Consider the following 19286-nt stretch of genomic DNA (forward strand, 5'->3'; position numbering starts at 1 on the left):
CAAAAGTGCTTATTCCCATCATTTTCACAAACTGGGGGAAGACAAGAAAATCAGGGAATGTGTTTCAGGATGTTGTTTGTCGTGAAAGTGGCCAAAATTGTTCTTCTAAAGATTAAAGTTGTCATAACACAAGTGCAATGTCATGAATCAAAGGCATCATGGAAAGGAAACACAAGTTGGAGGCGTATGATGGTAGCCTGCGTTCCAGCGTTGACAGAGCCGACGACATCCTGCTAATTACACGAGTCCATTTAGACATTTCTTCAAAAGCTGTATCAGGAAGGAAGTGTTAAGATCTAAGATGTGATTTCCTTTGGGTGTCCTACGGGACAATCTTCAAAAGGATCAGGAAAAAAGATTATAACCTTTCCAACCTGCTAATATAGTCATGTAATAATTCCTGGAGTTTTATTTATTTTCATACATATATTTTAATGCTTTTATTTTGTGATCAGTAGGTTTTTAAATATTTTGTTTTTTGTTTTTTTTTTTTTTTTACTGGGGGCTTCACTGCATACTAATACATTGTCATGCAGTGTAATGTCCTTAAAACAATTATATTTTTATATTTTAAAAATAGTTTGAGGTAAAAACACTGTTTACTTATAATAAGTAATAATGTTGTTTCAACCAACTTACAGTTACGAGTTTAGTTTAATTAGGTTGGATCTCAACAAAAGCAGTAAGCTTTAAGTTGTTAAAACTAAATGTAGAAAAAAAAAATTGCTGTATGTAAACGTTTTCAAAACCATATGAGACCAACCTGAATACTGACCCATCACTGACCCATTAAACACACAAAAAAATATAATAATGCACAAAAAAATGTAGTTAACACTATTTCTTTATAATTGTTTTGAATGTGTATCTGTAAATTTGATGCTCAAGGTTGTGTATATGGAGCAAGACCATGTCTCATGGGTGCTGCCGGATTTGATCATTAGGCCCCTACAAATCTTCTTCCTGCACTTTATAAATACACACACACACACACACACACACACACAGAGGCACTGCGATCCCTTGTTCCACTCCTTTGGGAGGACACTGACCTAGTTGAGGAAGCCTTGCAGAAGGAGGGGCGTGAGAGATAGAGATGTAGATGTAGATAAAAAGAGAGAGATTTTAGCCTTCTATTCATGAGTTTCTAAAGAAAGACATTCATCATGCATACCTGAAGAAGTGTATTATATAAATCACATACACACGGTTCCTCATGAATAAGCATGGTACATCTCATGATACGATCTGAACTCTTGTAGTCCGTGAATGAATGATAAAGTCTATTGATACGTCTACAAATGGTGTCATTGGAGAAAATAGGGAGCTGGGAATGAGGTAACAAGAGAAACCGTGAGGTGGGAGGGTGGAAGCAGAGAGAGTTGTGGAAGAAAAACTGAAGGGGGAAGGACAATGCCAGGGGTGTCATGTGACAGTTTTGTCCCCGGCCCTTATTCAGTGTCCTACTGCCATCTGTGCGTTAGAAATGTGATGCCGGTGGTCTCCAAACTGCTGCTGAAGCCCCTCGCACACCTTAAATTCTCCTCATATCATTCTGCTAAACCTTTATCACCTATGCAAATGCGATGAAGGTCTAGCAGTCCCACTGAATGTTTTAATGTGGTGGTAACAAACTCCAATACTCAAGAGGGCGATGGAGTTACAGTTGAACTAAGTTTCAGGTCAACCAGACATCAAAAATGGACCTAAATTATTTTAAGCATGTTTTACTTCTTAGTCGGTTAAAATTAATCAGAAAGGTCCTCTTTTAAACCCCTCGCCTTTAACTATCTGACATATATTGACTACCTATCATCATCCATATAAATTAAATGCTATCTTAGCATCCACAATAGACTAGAGTAGTATACACTAGAGGTTCTAGTATTGAGTATGTTTATGTATCAAAGTGTTATACTATAGAAATATGCATAAACCTTAAAGGGTTAGTTCACTCAAAGAAAATTAGGCTGCGTTATACACCTCCCCAAGGCATCGTTGGTGTATATGACTCCTGTCGGAGTTATATTAAAATGGTCTTTGATCTTTCTAGCTTTATCATTGCAGTCAGCGGCTATTGCATTGCTTCAGTCCAAAAGACGTGAAATAAAAAGTGCCCTTCCATAAAAATTATTAGAAGTACAAAACGAAGATATGTGAAGAAGAATGTCAGAGGATTTAGATGTATGCCAAGAGGAGACCGGTTTTACTTTTCTAAAGTAAGGAAACTTTACTTCTTTTAATCCTGTAAACAAACGTTTGTTTTCACGACACCTCAAATGTAATAATAATTGTGAAAAAAATGCATCAATTCACTACAGGTACCTTTGTTCACCCCCCGAAAACGTGTTAGACACTTTATTTTATGGAAGGGTGTTTTTTATCTCACATCTTTTGGACTGATGCAATGCAACACCCTCTGACTGCAATGATAGAGCTTGAAAGATCAAAGACAATTTGTGATATAACTATGACTGGATTCGTCTGAAAGAACAAAGTCATATAGGATGACTAGGATGCCTCGAGGGTGAGTAAAGCCGGGCATACACTGTGCAATTTTGGCAAGGAACCACCTCACACTGTACGAGTAGATCGCATGCGATGTAAAGCCAAAGCTCACGCTTTTTATGCTTTTTATGTTGCGATTTGACTGCTCACACTATTCATGAGGAAACCATACGTAAGATGTAAGCATGCTTTTCCCTCCCTCTTTTATTTTTATTTTTCATTGCCATAACTCCACAAGTTTTCCCTCCATCGCTTCAGTCCACACTACACCCCGTGTCACCATGGTTTCGTTTACGGTTTTGCGCATGCACAGTGAGGGAAACGCGGAAAATCGATTCATAGCCCTGCCTTAATAGTGCGATACCTAATGAGAGGCGGCCAAAATTACTGACATGATTGCTGGTCGGGAGAGGTTAATCGCCTGTCGTTTCCCCTTGTACACTGCACAGACACTGCTCGACAACCGACGAACAAAAATGCTTAAAATCGGCCCGACCCGAAAAAGAGTCGCACGAGTCAGAATTCGGCACAAAATTTGATTAAATTCTCACAGTGTATGTCCGGCCTTAAACGCACCCTAATTTTCTTTTTTGGGTGAACTAACCCTTTAATGGACAAAATCCAAATACAAAAATATGAAAATAGATGACTTGCTAAAATAGTTTCATTTAGACAAAAAAGTTTACTTAAGGATGTCTGATTTAAACTGATCTCTTCTTTTTTTCAGTCGTTGTTGTGACAAAAAGAGTTGTGGGAACCGCAACGAGACACCCTCCGATCCCGTCATCATCGACAGGTAGGAAATCTCTCCCTCATTAACACTTCCTGAAACTGTTTGTGTGCCAGAAAACATCTGATACTTTCATTGTTATCATCATGCTGTTTGAGGCTTTTGAAGTAGTTCTTAGGACACGCTGGAGTCTGTCGTGTGTGCACGTTTGAGTCACTTGCTAGTTAAATGCTCTGTCATGTTGTTTCTTTTGCTGCTATTTTTCCACCATGTTCTTTTTGTTGTGGGACCAGGATTGGCTGAGCCCAAACTCTTGATATCAATCTGCTTTTTAATGCTGTCTTTGCCTGAGTAAATTACAGGCCTAAAGGCATGAGTCAAAGGCTAGTCTTTGCGTTAAAAGTGTTTAGTGAGTAATTTCTCTTGAGAACATGTTTGACAGTAAACATGTAAGCAATTTAGATAATATCTACATGGTATGTATTTCAAATTGAGATCTGGCCCAGTTTTGGATTATGGTTCCCCCTTCAGAAGTAAGAAAGACAGTGTTCTTGGTCTTTTTATTCTGTCTTAATCAAACCCACATGTATAATGGGCTGTGAAACAATAGACGGCAAAGACCCTTGGCCCCCCCTCACCCTGTTCTCGCCATTTCTCTCAATCCCCCAGGGCATCACTTTCTTTCACCTAACATTCATCTCTTTAAATCCAAAATTAAACCCCTGCATCCTTTTTGAATGATGTAATTGTAGTTGTAATAATGTTAGCATTAAGGCTAATAGGATTCTTAGCAACGCTAAAGATTTTACAGTTCTTGAGGTGTTTTAATTGCCATTAATACTGTTAGCTTCAGGCTAGCTCTGCGCAGTTATGTGTTTTGTAATGTGCAAGCTATTAGCTCAAGTCTAAGGGCATTTATTTTGACAGGTCATGGTTCTCATGGATTGAACAAAATAATATTTTTCCTATTGTTGCAGCAAAATGGTTAGCAACTGCTACTCTCACTAAACATTTCTAAACGTTCCTTTGAGACAATATGTAGGCACACGAGGTGAGCATATCAAGAGCTGCTTAGCCTGTTTGAAGAAAATCAGCACTGAATCACATTTCATCTGGTCTCACTGAAATGGCCTTTGCTGGAATATATGCAGCTTCCCAACTTCCCAAGACGCCCGTAACACTGAGAAAGGCCACAAATCAAGGGTATATCTCAGTCAGAATCTATTGCCAAAGGGAAAAAAATGACTTGATTTACACCACATGGAATGGTGTGTAAGCGTTATTGTGTGCAGATGACCAGACTAGGGTGATTTGTGACATTTGTCAGCAGACCGTTCAGGCTCATTTGTAAAAATTAAACCCCACTGAGAAGAAAAAAAAAAGGTTTGCCACTATCGGCTCTCCCGATCCTGCTTTGCTTGTTTACTTCAGTTTTAGACAGCAGTCAGAAAGGAGATGGACAATTGTGGCTGTTCCGTTTCAGCTACTGACCCGTTCCTGCAGAATGGACTCAGGTGTGACTGAAGCTGCTCAGCCGACCGCGGTCGGACACAACAGATCTGCCGCCCCCTTCATACCTGGCTCACGTGTTTGTGGGCAGCCGACACAGTTTATGCTTCACTTGACCAGAACGGGTCAGAACTCTTGGGAGCCAGCTGTGGCTCCCTTATACACATGCTCATGCGCCTTTAAACCTCACTGAGCACACAGGCTCGATATGAACACAGGCTGATGAACCTGCTGGAGGATCTCATGTGCATTGGTCCCATGTGCAGTGAGAGGTCTAGGTAACTTCAAGGCCATCAAAAAAATAAAACTACTTCGTTTCCACTAGGTGGGAATTTTCAGAAACCTTATCTTTCAGTTTTGTTTTAGCGAAACATAATAGTTCGCAATGCATAAAAGCTGTACTAAATTATGTTCAGACCAACATATACTGTATTATCATTTTCTATGCATATGCATCTAAATGCATTTTTTACACCTACAGTATGTTCTACATTAGAAAGTGTGTAAATGTGCCTTGACGTGGGATATATGGAATCATTTTAGCACAAAGATAGCAAATAGTGATTTTTTGTCCTGTATATTTGTTCTTTTTAACTAATATTATTTAAAGTTTATTTAAAATTCTGAATGATTTTTTTCTGCACTGATGCAGAATTGCAATGCATTTGTGCTGCGATTTCCCCCTCAGTTCTACTTAATAATCCTCCCACATATATTTCTTTGCATATAAAATGTTTTTCTTTTTTTTCATAAAGGTGAGAGTGTTTAGATGTTGTGATCTGATCTGATTGTGTCACTCCTGATCTCTTGTCGCATGTTTCTGCAGCCCAGAGAAATGGGTCATGCAGGAAAGAAAAAAATAAATAAATAAAAAGGTGAAAAAAGAAGAAAACAACCTAATTTTGGTATGTATTCTTGGCAGCTACACGTTTTCTCACAAGCTCTTATTGTCTCGATTATGACGTATTATTTCTCCTAAATGCATAACCAAAAGAAAAATACATCTGAAATTCCGTCTTTTCCCTCTGAGTTATTTAGCTTGGTTAATAGGTGCTCATTAGCGCGCACTTCTTTCAACGAGCCGATTTGATTTCACACCAGTAATTAGTCTGGCTATGGCTAATTCTGCTGGTTTTGCATTGAGAGTGATGATCTAATTAGATACACAAAGAACCTAGCTAATCCAAATCTGTGTTAAAATCACTAATGAACCCTTATTATGCTGTTAAAACAACTAATTTCAGATTTACTAAGATTTGGATTGTAAACAACATCTGTAAACAAACAATATCCACCCTCCCCATTTCTTGACGAATATATTTGACCGAATCGTCCAGCTGCAGGTTGTTTTCTGTCTTTTCGATTTATTCGCACAGGCGGGGGGAATACCGCAAATCATAAACGCTCACAGAATTCGTAACGTACTCCACCGGGTGCTTCGATTTACACCACCATGTAAAACGATACCTTTCATACTTATTTATCTGGATCACTTGATTTGTTTTATTTGAGCTGGTCCCTCTCACATTCATGTGTTAGTGTCTCTAACGTGCTGTATAACATTAGAGACTCCTCATCTGGACCATATGTTCCACTCGGCCTCTCCCTCTCCCGGACTGACCTTTCACCGGCTCCGTAAGATTATTTCCAATACTTAAACCCCGTCTCATTGACATGTTCACAAAGCACACTGACATCTAATAGACGCCTCCTCACTTTCTCCTTTCTTCCTCTCGGCTTAATCACTTTCAGTCCAGGCCCTCCACCCCCACCTTCCTCCACTCCATCCCCTGCAGCCCTGGACGTCTATTGTTCACGTCTCATTTTATTCCAGACCCTCCCATCTCACTTCTGTTTATGTGCAGGGTGCCAAAAAAAGCATCGGATAAGTAGCCGTGTCCCTAAAATTAGCATTAGGAGAAAGTTTTTATTTTTTTTCATAGGGAGCTGTGTACTGGTTTGACAGGATAGCACACGGACGGTTGCATGTCAATCGAAATCCTTTCCTGCCGGCCCGTTTCAAACATATCCACTTACCAGCCGCCTATTATAATATGTTAGATCCTCTGCCGCAGGAGGGGTGCAAGAAAGGGTGTGTTTTCTGTAACGCACCACCAGAAGTTACTTGAACACCCTGCCGTCGGCTTTTAGGATGTTTCATCTTCCCCTCTCAGAGGAAGTAGTTCTCTATCCACTCTGGGATCACCAGGGCTCTTGCAGTGATGCTGTGAGCCCACGCTGAGGGATGTCAGATGCTGTCAGAGGGCCGGCGAAGAATGGAATGCGAAAGTTCCCTTGGATACCGTGGGACTTCCTGTACCCCTGAGACTCGGTTCTCAGCCCCTCTTGGCTGGGCTGACTCTCAACGCTCAGAGCTCAACATCTGGAGCTCTGTTCTCTAACCAAAACAACATTCACAGAGCTGATGGAGGGAAATGGGCCACCATGCCCTTGAATTTTACATTTAATGTCCTGCTGAAAAAGTGCAGCTCTAAGCTAAAAGTTCACGGCGTGCAGGAAAAATAGATCTTACATTAACTTGCTCTGCATGATCATGATTCTTTTTTTTTTAAGTGATCAAGTACAATGTTTACATTATTTTAGGTCTGATGTGGTGCCTGTTTGCAAATTTGTTTTAACAAAAATCAAACTATGTGACATTTATTTTCTAAGATAGCAAAAGCACACATCTCAGTGTGACTTGTCATTGTTATTACAGTTCTATTTCTCATAATTGTAACTTTATTTCTCGTAAATTTGACATTCTTTTTGAAAATCGGGTCTATATCTCTCGATTGTGACTTTATTTATCATTCTGGTCTGACACAACCTCATGGAAATTTGTAACTATTGTATGTTTCGGCGAATTGGTGGCTAATTCATATGATCTCATTTTTACAGTTCTAAAGTAGTGACCTATAATTAAACACTCCCCTCCCCAACTGCTCATCAAACATGATCATGTTCATAGTCAGTGTGCTATACCTGAGGTTACTCTGCTGGGACATCATTGCAAAAATGAACAGTGGTTAGTTCTGTGAAAAAAAACACACACACAAAAAACACATGTCTATTGTTTGTTTACAGACGTGTTCTAATGCAATGGCATTCACTCAAGTGCCCCTTCTGTGCCTAGATACTTTATGGAGCAATCGTCTGAGAGTTCAGTATGGACCACAACAGTGGGAAACTTAATGTGACGGTTTAATTAGTAGTTATCTATTGCCCACCACACGGTTGTCTCAAATTAGACAGAGGCAACCCTTGTTAAATTAATCCAGTCCAGATTGGCCTATTGAAGAAAGAAGAAATACAAAAAATAGTCTTTTAGTGGCTTGTCTGAGAAAGAGTGGCAGAAATGAGAAAGGAGTAAAAGGAAGAGAAGAGAAAGAGGTGAATATCTGTGTGGTTGTCAGTTTAGCGCTGTGAGGTTCCTCGTGCGTTGTCAGTGCCAGCTCTTTGTGACAGGCTGCGTGTGGCCCACTTAATCCCAGCCAGGAAAGACAATAATAACAGTGTCGCCCTCTACCTCTCCAAGTTAATATACGGTTAACGACTTCTAGTTCACTGCCGAAAATCCTATCATGCGCCTGGTTGACCCCTAAAGCGGCGTGCACATTTGTCTGCGTGTGAGCACATCCGTCTCTCTCTCACTTTCTTTTCACTAAAACATCAGCTCACTTTCTTTCCTCCACCGTCTTTTCTCCCTTTTTGCTGTTCGATTTTGTTTTATTTGGTTCTTGTTAACAAATCTTTGACACCTTCAAGCTTTGGAGGTAAAATATCATATCCTTCTGTTGTGCGAAAGGTACAGGTAGCAGAACTGTCTCCCTCAGTGCCAGTAAGAGGACGAGTGTGTGTGAGGCTGTCAATCAAGCCATCTGAATTCAGCAGTCAGTCAGTCTCTTTAGCTGTCCTATTAGCATCTTAATAGCATCTTTTTTTAGTGTTCTGTAATTGTAGAGTTGAAAATTTTGCACATATATATATTTTTCTGATTATTAATATTATGCATTACGAAAATGGCTGGGTTTATCTTATTGGAAAATCTGTGGCTGATAGCAAATCTCAGGTTTAACAGATGTTTGAACTTGATTTGAAATGATTTGTTTTGTTCCAGAGAGTATGTTGAGCTCATGTTGCACTGGGAATCACTGTTTACCGTGGTAATGTGTTCTGTGTGTGTTTGTGTGAGTGTGTGAGCATCAGGGCTCTGATGATCAGGGCTTCCTGCTAAATGAGATTTTGAGAATGGCAGACAGGATGGGCCACTCCTAAGGCATTGATGTCACTTCCTTCTTTCTGCTACTCGTTTGCAGGTGAAAAAGAAGAAACGTGTGAGAGAAATGCATTGTCAACATGTTTTTCATATAATCCAGTTTTAATTAGATTTCTTTCTCTGTAGGTGGCAAATATTCCTCTTACAGTACATTCATTTACATTCTATTTATTTCTCCATTTCGGTTTCGGAGTATGTAGTGCATACATAAATCTTTTTAAAAAAGGAAGGTCAGATGTTTTGTATTGCATTGTGGGAGACACTATTCCTCAACAGTGTCTGTGATTTCATACTGCATATTTGTTTTTGCCAGACCTATACAGGTAACCCATATATTCTATGCATAAAGTATGCATACCATGTGTAGTATATACTGTATAGCATACTGTATACTTCAGGAATTACAGTATGATTAGTATGGAAGTATGCTATTCTGAACATGACCTTTGACCAAATTATACAAGTTTATACAAGTTTGAAGACCTGGCAGATGCATTAGGAAAACAAAAATAATAAATAAATAAATACAAAAACAAACAAACAAACAAACAAACAAACAAACAAACAAACAAACAAACAAAAACTAATCATATTTTTAATAAATAAATAATCTTTATTGATTTTATATATATATATATATATATATATATATATATATATATATATATATATATATATATATATATATATATATGTAATTTAAGAATTATATAATTATTTTTATTTAAAATATAATAAATATTATATATTTTATGTTATAGAATTTAATTTAATTTCAATTTAATTCATTTAATTTAAATTTCCTCTACTGCGTCAAACTTATTTCCCTTGATTGTTCTGCATTGCCGAACTATACAACTAAGTCTATAATCTACTTATTCTACTAATATTATTCTATACAGACTAAAAACACTAGTAATGTAGACTTTTGCTTAGTTTGATGTTAGGGGCAATCTGGACGTAGTCTCTCTGCCGGTGTTCCCCCTCCAGCATGTTGGTAGCTGTATTTATGCAATGTGAATTTAAGGGACTGTAACTGAATAATTTATTAATGTATAATTTATGGGATCCTCAAGCTCTCTGTATCTCCACTGTGTTTGAGTGTCTCCTTAGTTTGGTTCCCCCTGTGCTTGGGGCCCATTGTTGTGTTTCGATTCCACTTCCTGTGGGGAAAGGTCACCCGTGGCTCTGAGAGAGAGCGAGAGCAGTGAATTATTCATGCCATTGACTTTGTGTCAGAGAGAGAGGGAGAAAATAAAACTGAGAAAGAGAGAGAGGAAGAACTGAAGATGTTTTATTCATTCAAGCCTATTTTGAATCCCTTTTGCACCTTCCATCATTAGAAAGCTCAACATTTACATTTGATGCTAATTCGCGATAGGCCCCCAGATTCCACCCGAGTGTAATTCTCACACAATAGATTTTTTTTTCCCCACACATTTTTCAAAATTCAAATAAAATATGACAAAGTTGTAATCTGTTCTGTTCTTTGACATTGAAGATTACAACATCCCAACTAAAGCAGTTTTTATTGGCTTGTTTGTGAATTAACTGCCACAAGAACAGACAAACCAAACCCAGTAACTCTACATTTTCACCTAGTGTTTCTCTGCGGTGGGCCTAACCAAGTGCCCTGAGGCGATGTTTAAAGGGGCGGCACGCACACACACTACTCCTGAGCCAACCTCTTGGAGCTATAAGGACTGGAATTGAAGTAGCGTTAGGGAGAAATGGCCTTGCCCCGGGATATGTTGCACACAGATGTGTCCCTGTGTCCCTGCGTAACCAGCCCCCATTATACCTGGGCAATCAGCCCACTAGAACAGGCAGGGTGGAATGGGCAGTATGTGTGAAATGTCAGGTTTAACTTTGTCTTTTTACACAAAACGTATTTTTATTATTATTATTTTAGTTTTTTGTTTATTTGTTTTTGGTGAAATATGGTATATCATGTTTTGTTGCATGAAATACCTTGGAGTACCATGTATTGTGAATACCATGGGGTCAAGGTTTGGCTGAATAGTGGGAACAGTTAGATCCTTCTAAACATTTTGCATCCAGTAAAACTGATCATCATTTGATTGTATATGTATATGTGTGTGTGTGTATGTGTTTATATATATATATAAATAAATAAATAAATATATATATATATATATATATATATATATATATATATATATATATATATATATATATATATATATATGAAGTGAAGACATTTGGAATATTGCTAATTGTTTCTTGAGCACAAATCACCATATTAGAAATATTTCCAAAAGATCATGTGATGCTTCGCACATGATATTCAGGAAAAAATATAAGGCTAAATCATGTGCACGATTTACAAATTCGTTCCCTCAATGTACTAAAACGTGCACAAGATTATTATAGCGTTCCCTCGATTTAGTATTGCTTTCACTCGATTTATAAATTGTGCGAATGCAATAGTAAATCGAGGGAACACAATAGTAATCATGTGCACATTTTAGTAAATTGAGGGAACAAATTAGTAAATCGTGCGCACAATTTATTTCTTTTTTCTTGCATGTCACGTGGGGCGCTCCGTATATTTTCAAATGAGTATGAGAGGTGAGTATGAGACTTCTTTCCCAAACATGAGAAAGTCTTACTGAGTCCAAACTTTTGAACAATATTGTATATGTAATTGTCCCAGATACCATCATGCTAAAGTACCATGGTATTACCATTTGATACCAGCTCTATATGTCCACAGTACGTTTTTGTGAGCACAAGTAGAGGACATCTATTGCATCTACTGGCTGATGGAACTGTGGTTTGGATTTGGGTGCCAGTGCAAAGAGCTACTCTCACTTAGTGGTCATTAATATCACTGCCAGAACACCCCTCCCTTTACCTGACCTGAGAGTCCACGTATCCATGAATGGGCCGCTGTTTAACCACCCACCCCCCCACAACATATCACCACCACATACCCACCCAGTGCCCGACCCAGTGAGTTTGCCATAAAAATGAAATAGACGCTGATGGCCAGGAAACCCAACTACCCTTTAGGTCAATAGATAGATTCAGTCATGTCCCTTCACCCCTCCCATCGTAATAGCTGCGTATAATTTCCCATTGCGAGGCTGCGTGTGTGTGAGCTTGTGCACATGTAATTTCATTAGGCTGGTAAGTGGTAAACATTCCTCGCTCTGTTTTTTTTTCTTCTAACATAATTTAGCAGAACTTTGTGTACACATCGCAGCCGTATTTTGCTGCTGCGAAGGGGGTTGTTTTGAAATCACGCTTTTGAAGCGTTGCTCAGAGAGTTCTCCGTGCCGATCCGTGCAGTCAGGACTTCAAAAGGCCGCTATAAAGACGGCTCTCCATCAACCTGCCATTAATTTCCATACTGCCTGCTTCTCTATCACTTTAGAGGGAGGCTCCGGGTGACACTTGAGATTTTAACTTTGCAGACTTTGATGGAAGGCTCCAAAGGGGTAGGATCCACTTGCTTGCTCTGGTAGTCTCGGGTCGAGGACTGGTCTTTTGGTACCGACCTAGACTCGCAGTGACAGTGGGGGTCTGGGGACAGATGGACCTTGGGGAATCGATTTACTGTCACCATCCAGGCAGGGCATGATGGAGGATGTCTCGGTAGCTGTCAGTCTCCACTGCTTTCTTTGTGCACACGAAAAGGAGCGAGCCATTTTTCTGCAGATAAATGATAAAGTCATGAAAGAGCAGATGGATGTCCCCTGCATATTCATCTCCACCGGTTGGTGTCCTCTTGCAGATACCTGTGCTGTTATGTTAAGAGGAAGGTGACATGGAGGTGGCCTTATTATTCTCAACCCTGAAGGTGTCTGAGAATGTGTATTTATGTAAGAAGCTTCAGTGCCAGCGCCTCCAGCAAGTAGGTCCAATATAGCCCTGAAATTCTTTTTACTCGCCTTCTTCCTCGATTTAGCTTTTTTGAAGGAGGAGGGGGTCGCTGCAGAGGAAACCCCTCTGGGGATGGTGGGGAGCCTTGATTGACAGGCTGTAAGCTCGGCTGTTTGTAGATTCTTCATCACTCACAGAACTAGACCCCAGCCCCTGGTGAATTCCTCCCCAGAAAGTTTCCAGCCTCCAGAGTTCAACATCTCAGTTGGTGGGGAAACTTCAGACCCATAACAGTTATTAATACAGGTTGCAGGTGAGTTCAACCAAACGGGTCGCTCTGAGAATGTAAACAAGGCGTAGATGTTGTAGATGTTGGTGGCAGCGTTCGAGTAGCGAGTCAGCACTCTGGGATGCACTGAGAGAATCTAAAAGTGGGGGTGGCTCTGGATGTGGCGGTCATGCATCACTCCATTATTAATAGCAGAGTCTGAATAAAAACGCAAACCTTGTCAGATTTAACGGATGGCTGCGTACACACGGTCGGCCCATCAAAGACAGGCGGTAGGGTACTGGAAGACCGAGGTGCCGCCAACCCTAAATGAGAGCGTGTGTGTGTCTCGGTGTGTTTTTACGGCAGGAGGAAGCGAGTAGTGAGGGTTGCCAGGAAAGAGAGCTCACGCCGTCAAAGTGATGTTGCATGCTAAAACATGCCATCTTTTCCTTGCAGAATACAATGTTATCCTCTTATAAAGAGACAAGAACAAATTTCCAAACAGTACAAAGTGCATCATAAATAATATATAATTTAAAGCTATATACAATAAATTTTGTGAAAAAGTTTTTTTTTTTTTATGTAAATATGCATATAAACATTATCGGAGTACGTTTGACAAGAAAATTCTATTTCAGTATTTTGGTACTTTAAAATTTCACATTTAATTCCATGTGTTACTTTGTATTTCGTTGTAATATTTGTTACATTTACTAACAGTTTCTCATTTAAAATGATTTCAAAGTAAATCCTACATCTTTTTTAGTGTATATAGGTGTTTCTTTGACTTTGGCCCAACAGACGTTTAGAAAATAAACTTTTGAAACACACTTTTCACATTTTCACTTCTTTGTACTGTTTGTTCTGCATAAGCATACATCACAAGAGAATTTCTGTCATTTTTTTATTTTGTATTTTTTACAGTCCTCATCATACAGTGCAAACTTCTACTGAACTGTCATATACACAAGTTTTGCATTATTATCTGGATTCTTTGCAGCTAGAACCACATCGTAACATAGCTTACTGAAAAAGCATAACCCAGGCGCAACATTGTTTTATAAAGCTCTCCGCAACCTATAATATGATAGGAATCATGGTCCTCTTCATGGCCTCACTGGGTGTAGAAAGCTTTTTAAAGTGTCTAAGGGTGGGCTGGAGTGAGCCAGCCTGGAGCTCTAGAATAAGCCACTGGTTCAGGGTGGGGGACTCCATGTGTCAGCCTGTCTGGACCACTTTACCGCTGAGTAATTAACAAGTGGCCGACACCGCAGTCATCTCCGAGGAAGATTTCTCATCTCTCTGTTGATCTCGCTCTCTCAGACACCCTCTTGACACAGAGCATGCAACGAAACATCTTCTAAGTGTGTGGTGACTTTTTAAGGGGTTTTAGAACATTCTTCAGTCATTTTTAACATTTTAAATCGTGTCAGATAACTGATCTCTCACTTAGCAGTAAGCAATAATGTGCATATTGTGAGCTTGTTTCCTTGATGAATGACCTTGGTTGGTGGTGTGTCCTCTGACTTGCTATACACTGGTGCTTGCATGCTGGTTACAAGGGTTTGAATCCTGCTTGGGTCGTTTCCCAAATGTTCTATTGCGTATAATTCATCAATACATGTAAAAAAACAAAACAAAACAAAAAAAAACATACTACTAATAAATTATATAACAGTAGAGATGTGCCCATATTTTATGTTATTAGGGAGCACCGCACATGACATGCAGGAAAAAACTGTGGGCTAAATTGTGTGTACAATTAACTAATTCATTCCTTCAATGTATTAAAATGTGCGCACGATTACTATTGCGTTCAAATCGAGGTAACGCAATAGCAAATCGAGGGAACACAATATTAACCATGTGCACGTTTTAGTACATCGAGGGAATTAGTAAATCGTGCGCACACTTTATTTCTTTTTTCTTGCATCATGTGCAGGGCACCATATGTTATGGCTTGCAATGGATAATGTTTTTTTTTTTAATTAAAAAATTATCAACCGATTCCGGTAAGACTTGAACTCATATCGGCCGATTACCGATATACTATAGATATATCAGATACATCCCTGGTCGTAATGATCTTTCCTCACAATCGAATAACTTTCTTTGCCTCTGAAATTACTTTTTTTGTTGTTGCTGTTGAGAACCAAACAAAATAACCTTATCCAATGACATACTGTGACTTAAAAATGATTCCACTAAATGAGACTAAATCAAATTCCAAGGTTTCACATTAAAAATGATCATTCTTGGGAAAACAACACATTACTTAAGTCAAGAGGAAGTCCTTTTCATCTGTAAGTTGAACGTCGTAAGGAATTAGGACCTCATATCCTCACATGCACTTTCTACAACAGCTTTGCAAAGGTACTTGGCTTTTCGACCGCCACCACGTGATAAAAAGAATATATAAAACCTCTTTCCACCAATTACATGCCAGGCCCTGTGGTGACAATGCCCTAAAACGAGAACAGACTGGTGGCAAGTCAATCTGACCTCTCTTTTTCAACATTAGGATGAGGCGCTCTTTCATTTTCCCCTTGTGTGTTTATGTGCTTTTGTTTATCGAATGGTCTGGGGTAGCCACAACCACTCAAAGCTGAAAAGCTTGGGATATAATTCAGGAGTTCATACTGGCAGGATACAAATACAAGGTGCCCTCCTCTTTCGGTGCCATGCGAGCTGCACAGCTTCATGTCCTCGGGCGCTTCCTTCCAACAACTATATCACAATGAAAGGATGAATGCCTGGAGTCTGCCACAGCTGCCACTCCTGCTGTTCGGGCCAATTTTAATGCATTCACCCCACACCCTCACCACCCCACCCCTCTCCAAGACACCGTCTGACTGTCAGTGTCTGTAAACAAATCTGAGACGGGGATGAAGCAAGAACGCCGTTAGCATCTCATTTCAGCATCTTCATCAGGGGGAGTTCAGGTTCCCTTAGCCTGTCCTTGATAGGAGATGATGTCATGTGTCTGGCTGTAGTACTGTCGGTCCTTTTGTGTGGATCAGTGGGCTTTTCCTGTTCGACAGGTCTGTCTGGCGATCGGACTTAGAGGGTGTTCAACAGACGACTTCCCCTGCAAAGCGCTCCAGGAAGAGTAGTCCAGTGTCCCACCGAGCACAGCATTGTTGTCCCCACTGTGGGTCTCTGCTCCCCCCGCGCCAGCTGCCCTGATCGATGGCCTTATTCATCGTCTTGGTTGTCTTGATTTATATATTACATATTATCAAAATATACTATTAATATTAACATATTATTAAACATTGCCTAAATATAGATGAACTGCAGTCCCTGTGCCTAAACTAAAATTTACTTATTTTAATGTATAATAATGCACAGAATGTTCATCATTTCTTTAACTAATCATTGCTTTTCCTTCCCTAATGTAAGCTGTGTTTCTGAATCATCATGTCTAGGCTTGTTGTGGTGCCATTTCTTTGTGCACTTCAGAGAAAAACAAGAGTTTAAGATCAAAACAAAGGATTTTAGCTCAGGGGATGATAACGCCTCTTGAGACACTAGCTTGAAACACCTTGCACAACTTCAAAATCAAATACTTTTAATCGATTGAGATTAAGTGCTAAAGAAAGTCACACTCTTTTCACCTCACATTCATTATTGGGAAAAAAAAGACATGTCAAGTCAAGTCATCTTTATTTATATAACGCTTTAAACAAAATACATTGCGTCAAAGCAACTGAACAACATTCATTAGGAAAACAGTGTGTCAATAATGCAAAATGACAGTTAAAGGCAGTTCATCATTGAATTCAGTTATGTCATCTCTGCTCAGTTTAAATAGTGTCTGTGCATTTATTTGCAATCAAGTCAACCATATGTTGTAGATGTAGATGAAGTGTCCCCAACTAAGCAAGCCAGAGGCGACAGCGGCAAGGAACCGAAACTCCATCTGTGACAGAATAGAGAAAAAACCTTGGGAGAAACCAGACTCAGTCGGGGGGCCAGTTCTCCTCTGACCAGACGAAACCAGGATGTCCACCCCTCCACCTTGGGGTGGAATAAGAAATGCAGAAAAATGAAAAAGAGAAACGTTGCAGATTTCTAATTCAGTCAAGTAAAGCACTCCCCATGTCAGCTGTCAGGCAGGAAGCTTATCTCGGGGTCAAGGGTCACAACGCTGCTTTCATGAGAGCACTGATCGATTAGCCGTCAAGGCATTGCCACCTTGCTCAAGTGGTAAGACCGATGGCCACCTGGGTCCCATTTCAATAATTGCTCACTGCCTGGTTTGTGCCACCTAAGGGAAGGAGAGATGGAAAATGCAATGAAAGTGAAAAATAAACGGCAATAAAACCAAACACTCGCTCTGTTCCATAGTGGCACTGGAAAGTGTGTTGCAGTCGTATTGATTAATGGACACGGTAGGAATTGTTTAGTCAGAATTTATCGAGTGACTCTTGAAAAGGTTAAACCCAGAGCTATTGGCCTCTCATCCAGTCATACTTATTGCATTAGGATCATGTGCAATCGCAAAGACGGTGGTCCACAATTCAACATCTTGGTATTGTTACTAGACTGGCTCATTAGCTTCCAGTGCTCTTGTCTCCCTGGACATCTCGAATCGCGAAGAACTGCTTATGAGAGGAGGATAAGGATCCCATCCAAACAATAAAGAAGTTCAAAGGCCCACACGATGACACACATGTATCTCGGCCTGTTGGAGGAAATAGCTACATTTCCTCTGTTGACAAATGTCAGAGCTCTACGAGATAATATGAGGAAGTGGAGTCATCCATCTTTCCTGAGGGCCTGTGTCAGGAACGCTGTGTTTATATCTAAGGATTTCATCACAATACTGCTAATACAAATAAATGAGTGTATTAAGCAAAAATTGACATTTTTTGACTGCACTGTGCAGCTCAGTCATAGTCAAACTCTTCTGGTGTTCATGTACGCTTCCTTTTCTAACATTATTGAATTTCTTTGTGGCAATAATAAAATGATTTATATTCCAGACATTTTTGTTTTTGATTGGCGAATAAGAACTTAGTCGACCATTTTTAAAACAGAATTCACTCAAGTAGATTTTTTTCATTATTGAAATCAGTATTAATGGCACATTTAGATGGAATTAAATCACATTAAAATCTATTTCCAAGCCAGGGTGGGGTTTAACTGTAGATGGCCGTTTCAGGATGGCTGATTTTTGTTCCTGCACACACACACGCATGCACAAACACACACTGTGAAGCATGGGAAAACTGGATCACTCAAGATATATGGCAGTGGCGATTAGGCGCTAATAGATTGCTCAGTCAGGAACCGTAGCTTAGGCTGCCATTAGTGCCACGTTACTGACACGAGCCTCACATCGCTGATGTCACACGGTCAATTGGAGACGAGGCAGGGCCCATCCGTCAAGCATTTAGCACACCGCTTGTTCATCTCCACCGTTCTATGGCTTTATAGTCCTTTTCTAAAAGAATAGTGCTGCTCAGTCAACAGCAGAAGCTCACAAAAAGCTCCGTGTCGTGGCTTTAGGACCTGTCCTGTTCTTCCAACCCACAAGAGCTAGATCATAAATTCATGTCATGTTCTGGTGCAGTTCGACTGAGGGAAAATCTTCTTCGTAAGAACCCCTGAAGCGCAAGGTGTTCTCTACATCTGCCCCCTACACCTACCCCTGTCAACCTGTCAGAAGGCACACGCTAGTGGCATGACAGGGATTTGTAGTCGCGAGGCAGGCAAAGACGATCCCGCGGATTTCTGGCTGAAGGAGGTTTGTTTTCTAAACAGGCAGAGGAATCGAGACGTTTCACGTGAGTTCCAGTCACAACATGCTGGTTTGTTTTCATGTGCCCTCTGATTTGTTTAGACAGTCTCCTCAGCGAGGGCCTTGTTTCTAAATGGCAGAGCACGGCTGGATATGATGTAGGCAAATCAGCGGCACTGCATAAACAGCCATTTTTACATCTTCACTTGTTTAGCGCCTGAACTATAATTAAGCAGTCTAAGAATCTAAGTCAAGGAAGATTAACAACATCTTTAACACCAGGAGGGTTTAGTCTGTGGATGCAGAGATCGTATGGCCAGAAGTTGTGCTCCATGCTAGCACTTTTTTTGCTGTTGTGTGTTTCATCGTGTGGTGAGTCTTTGTTGGTGGAGCT

The 19286-nt window shown here is 40.0% G+C and overlaps 1 protein-coding gene across 5 annotated transcripts in view; it reads left to right on the top strand.

Annotated features, from left to right (window-relative positions):
* LOC127942024 (transcription factor COE1-A) overlaps positions 1-19286 on the top strand; it is a 121037-nt gene that overhangs the window by 14342 nt on the left and 87409 nt on the right. For all 5 annotated transcript variants that reach the window (XM_052537543.1, XM_052537544.1, XM_052537545.1 and 2 more), the window contains exon 6: positions 3236-3304. In XM_052537543.1, coding sequence (XP_052393503.1) covers positions 3236-3304 — 69 coding nt within the window. The remainder of the gene's footprint in view (positions 1-3235; positions 3305-19286) is intronic.

Source organism: Carassius gibelio, chromosome A21 (assembly GCF_023724105.1).
Source record: "Carassius gibelio isolate Cgi1373 ecotype wild population from Czech Republic chromosome A21, carGib1.2-hapl.c, whole genome shotgun sequence".
NCBI classification, from domain to species: domain Eukaryota; kingdom Metazoa; phylum Chordata; class Actinopteri; order Cypriniformes; family Cyprinidae; genus Carassius; species Carassius gibelio.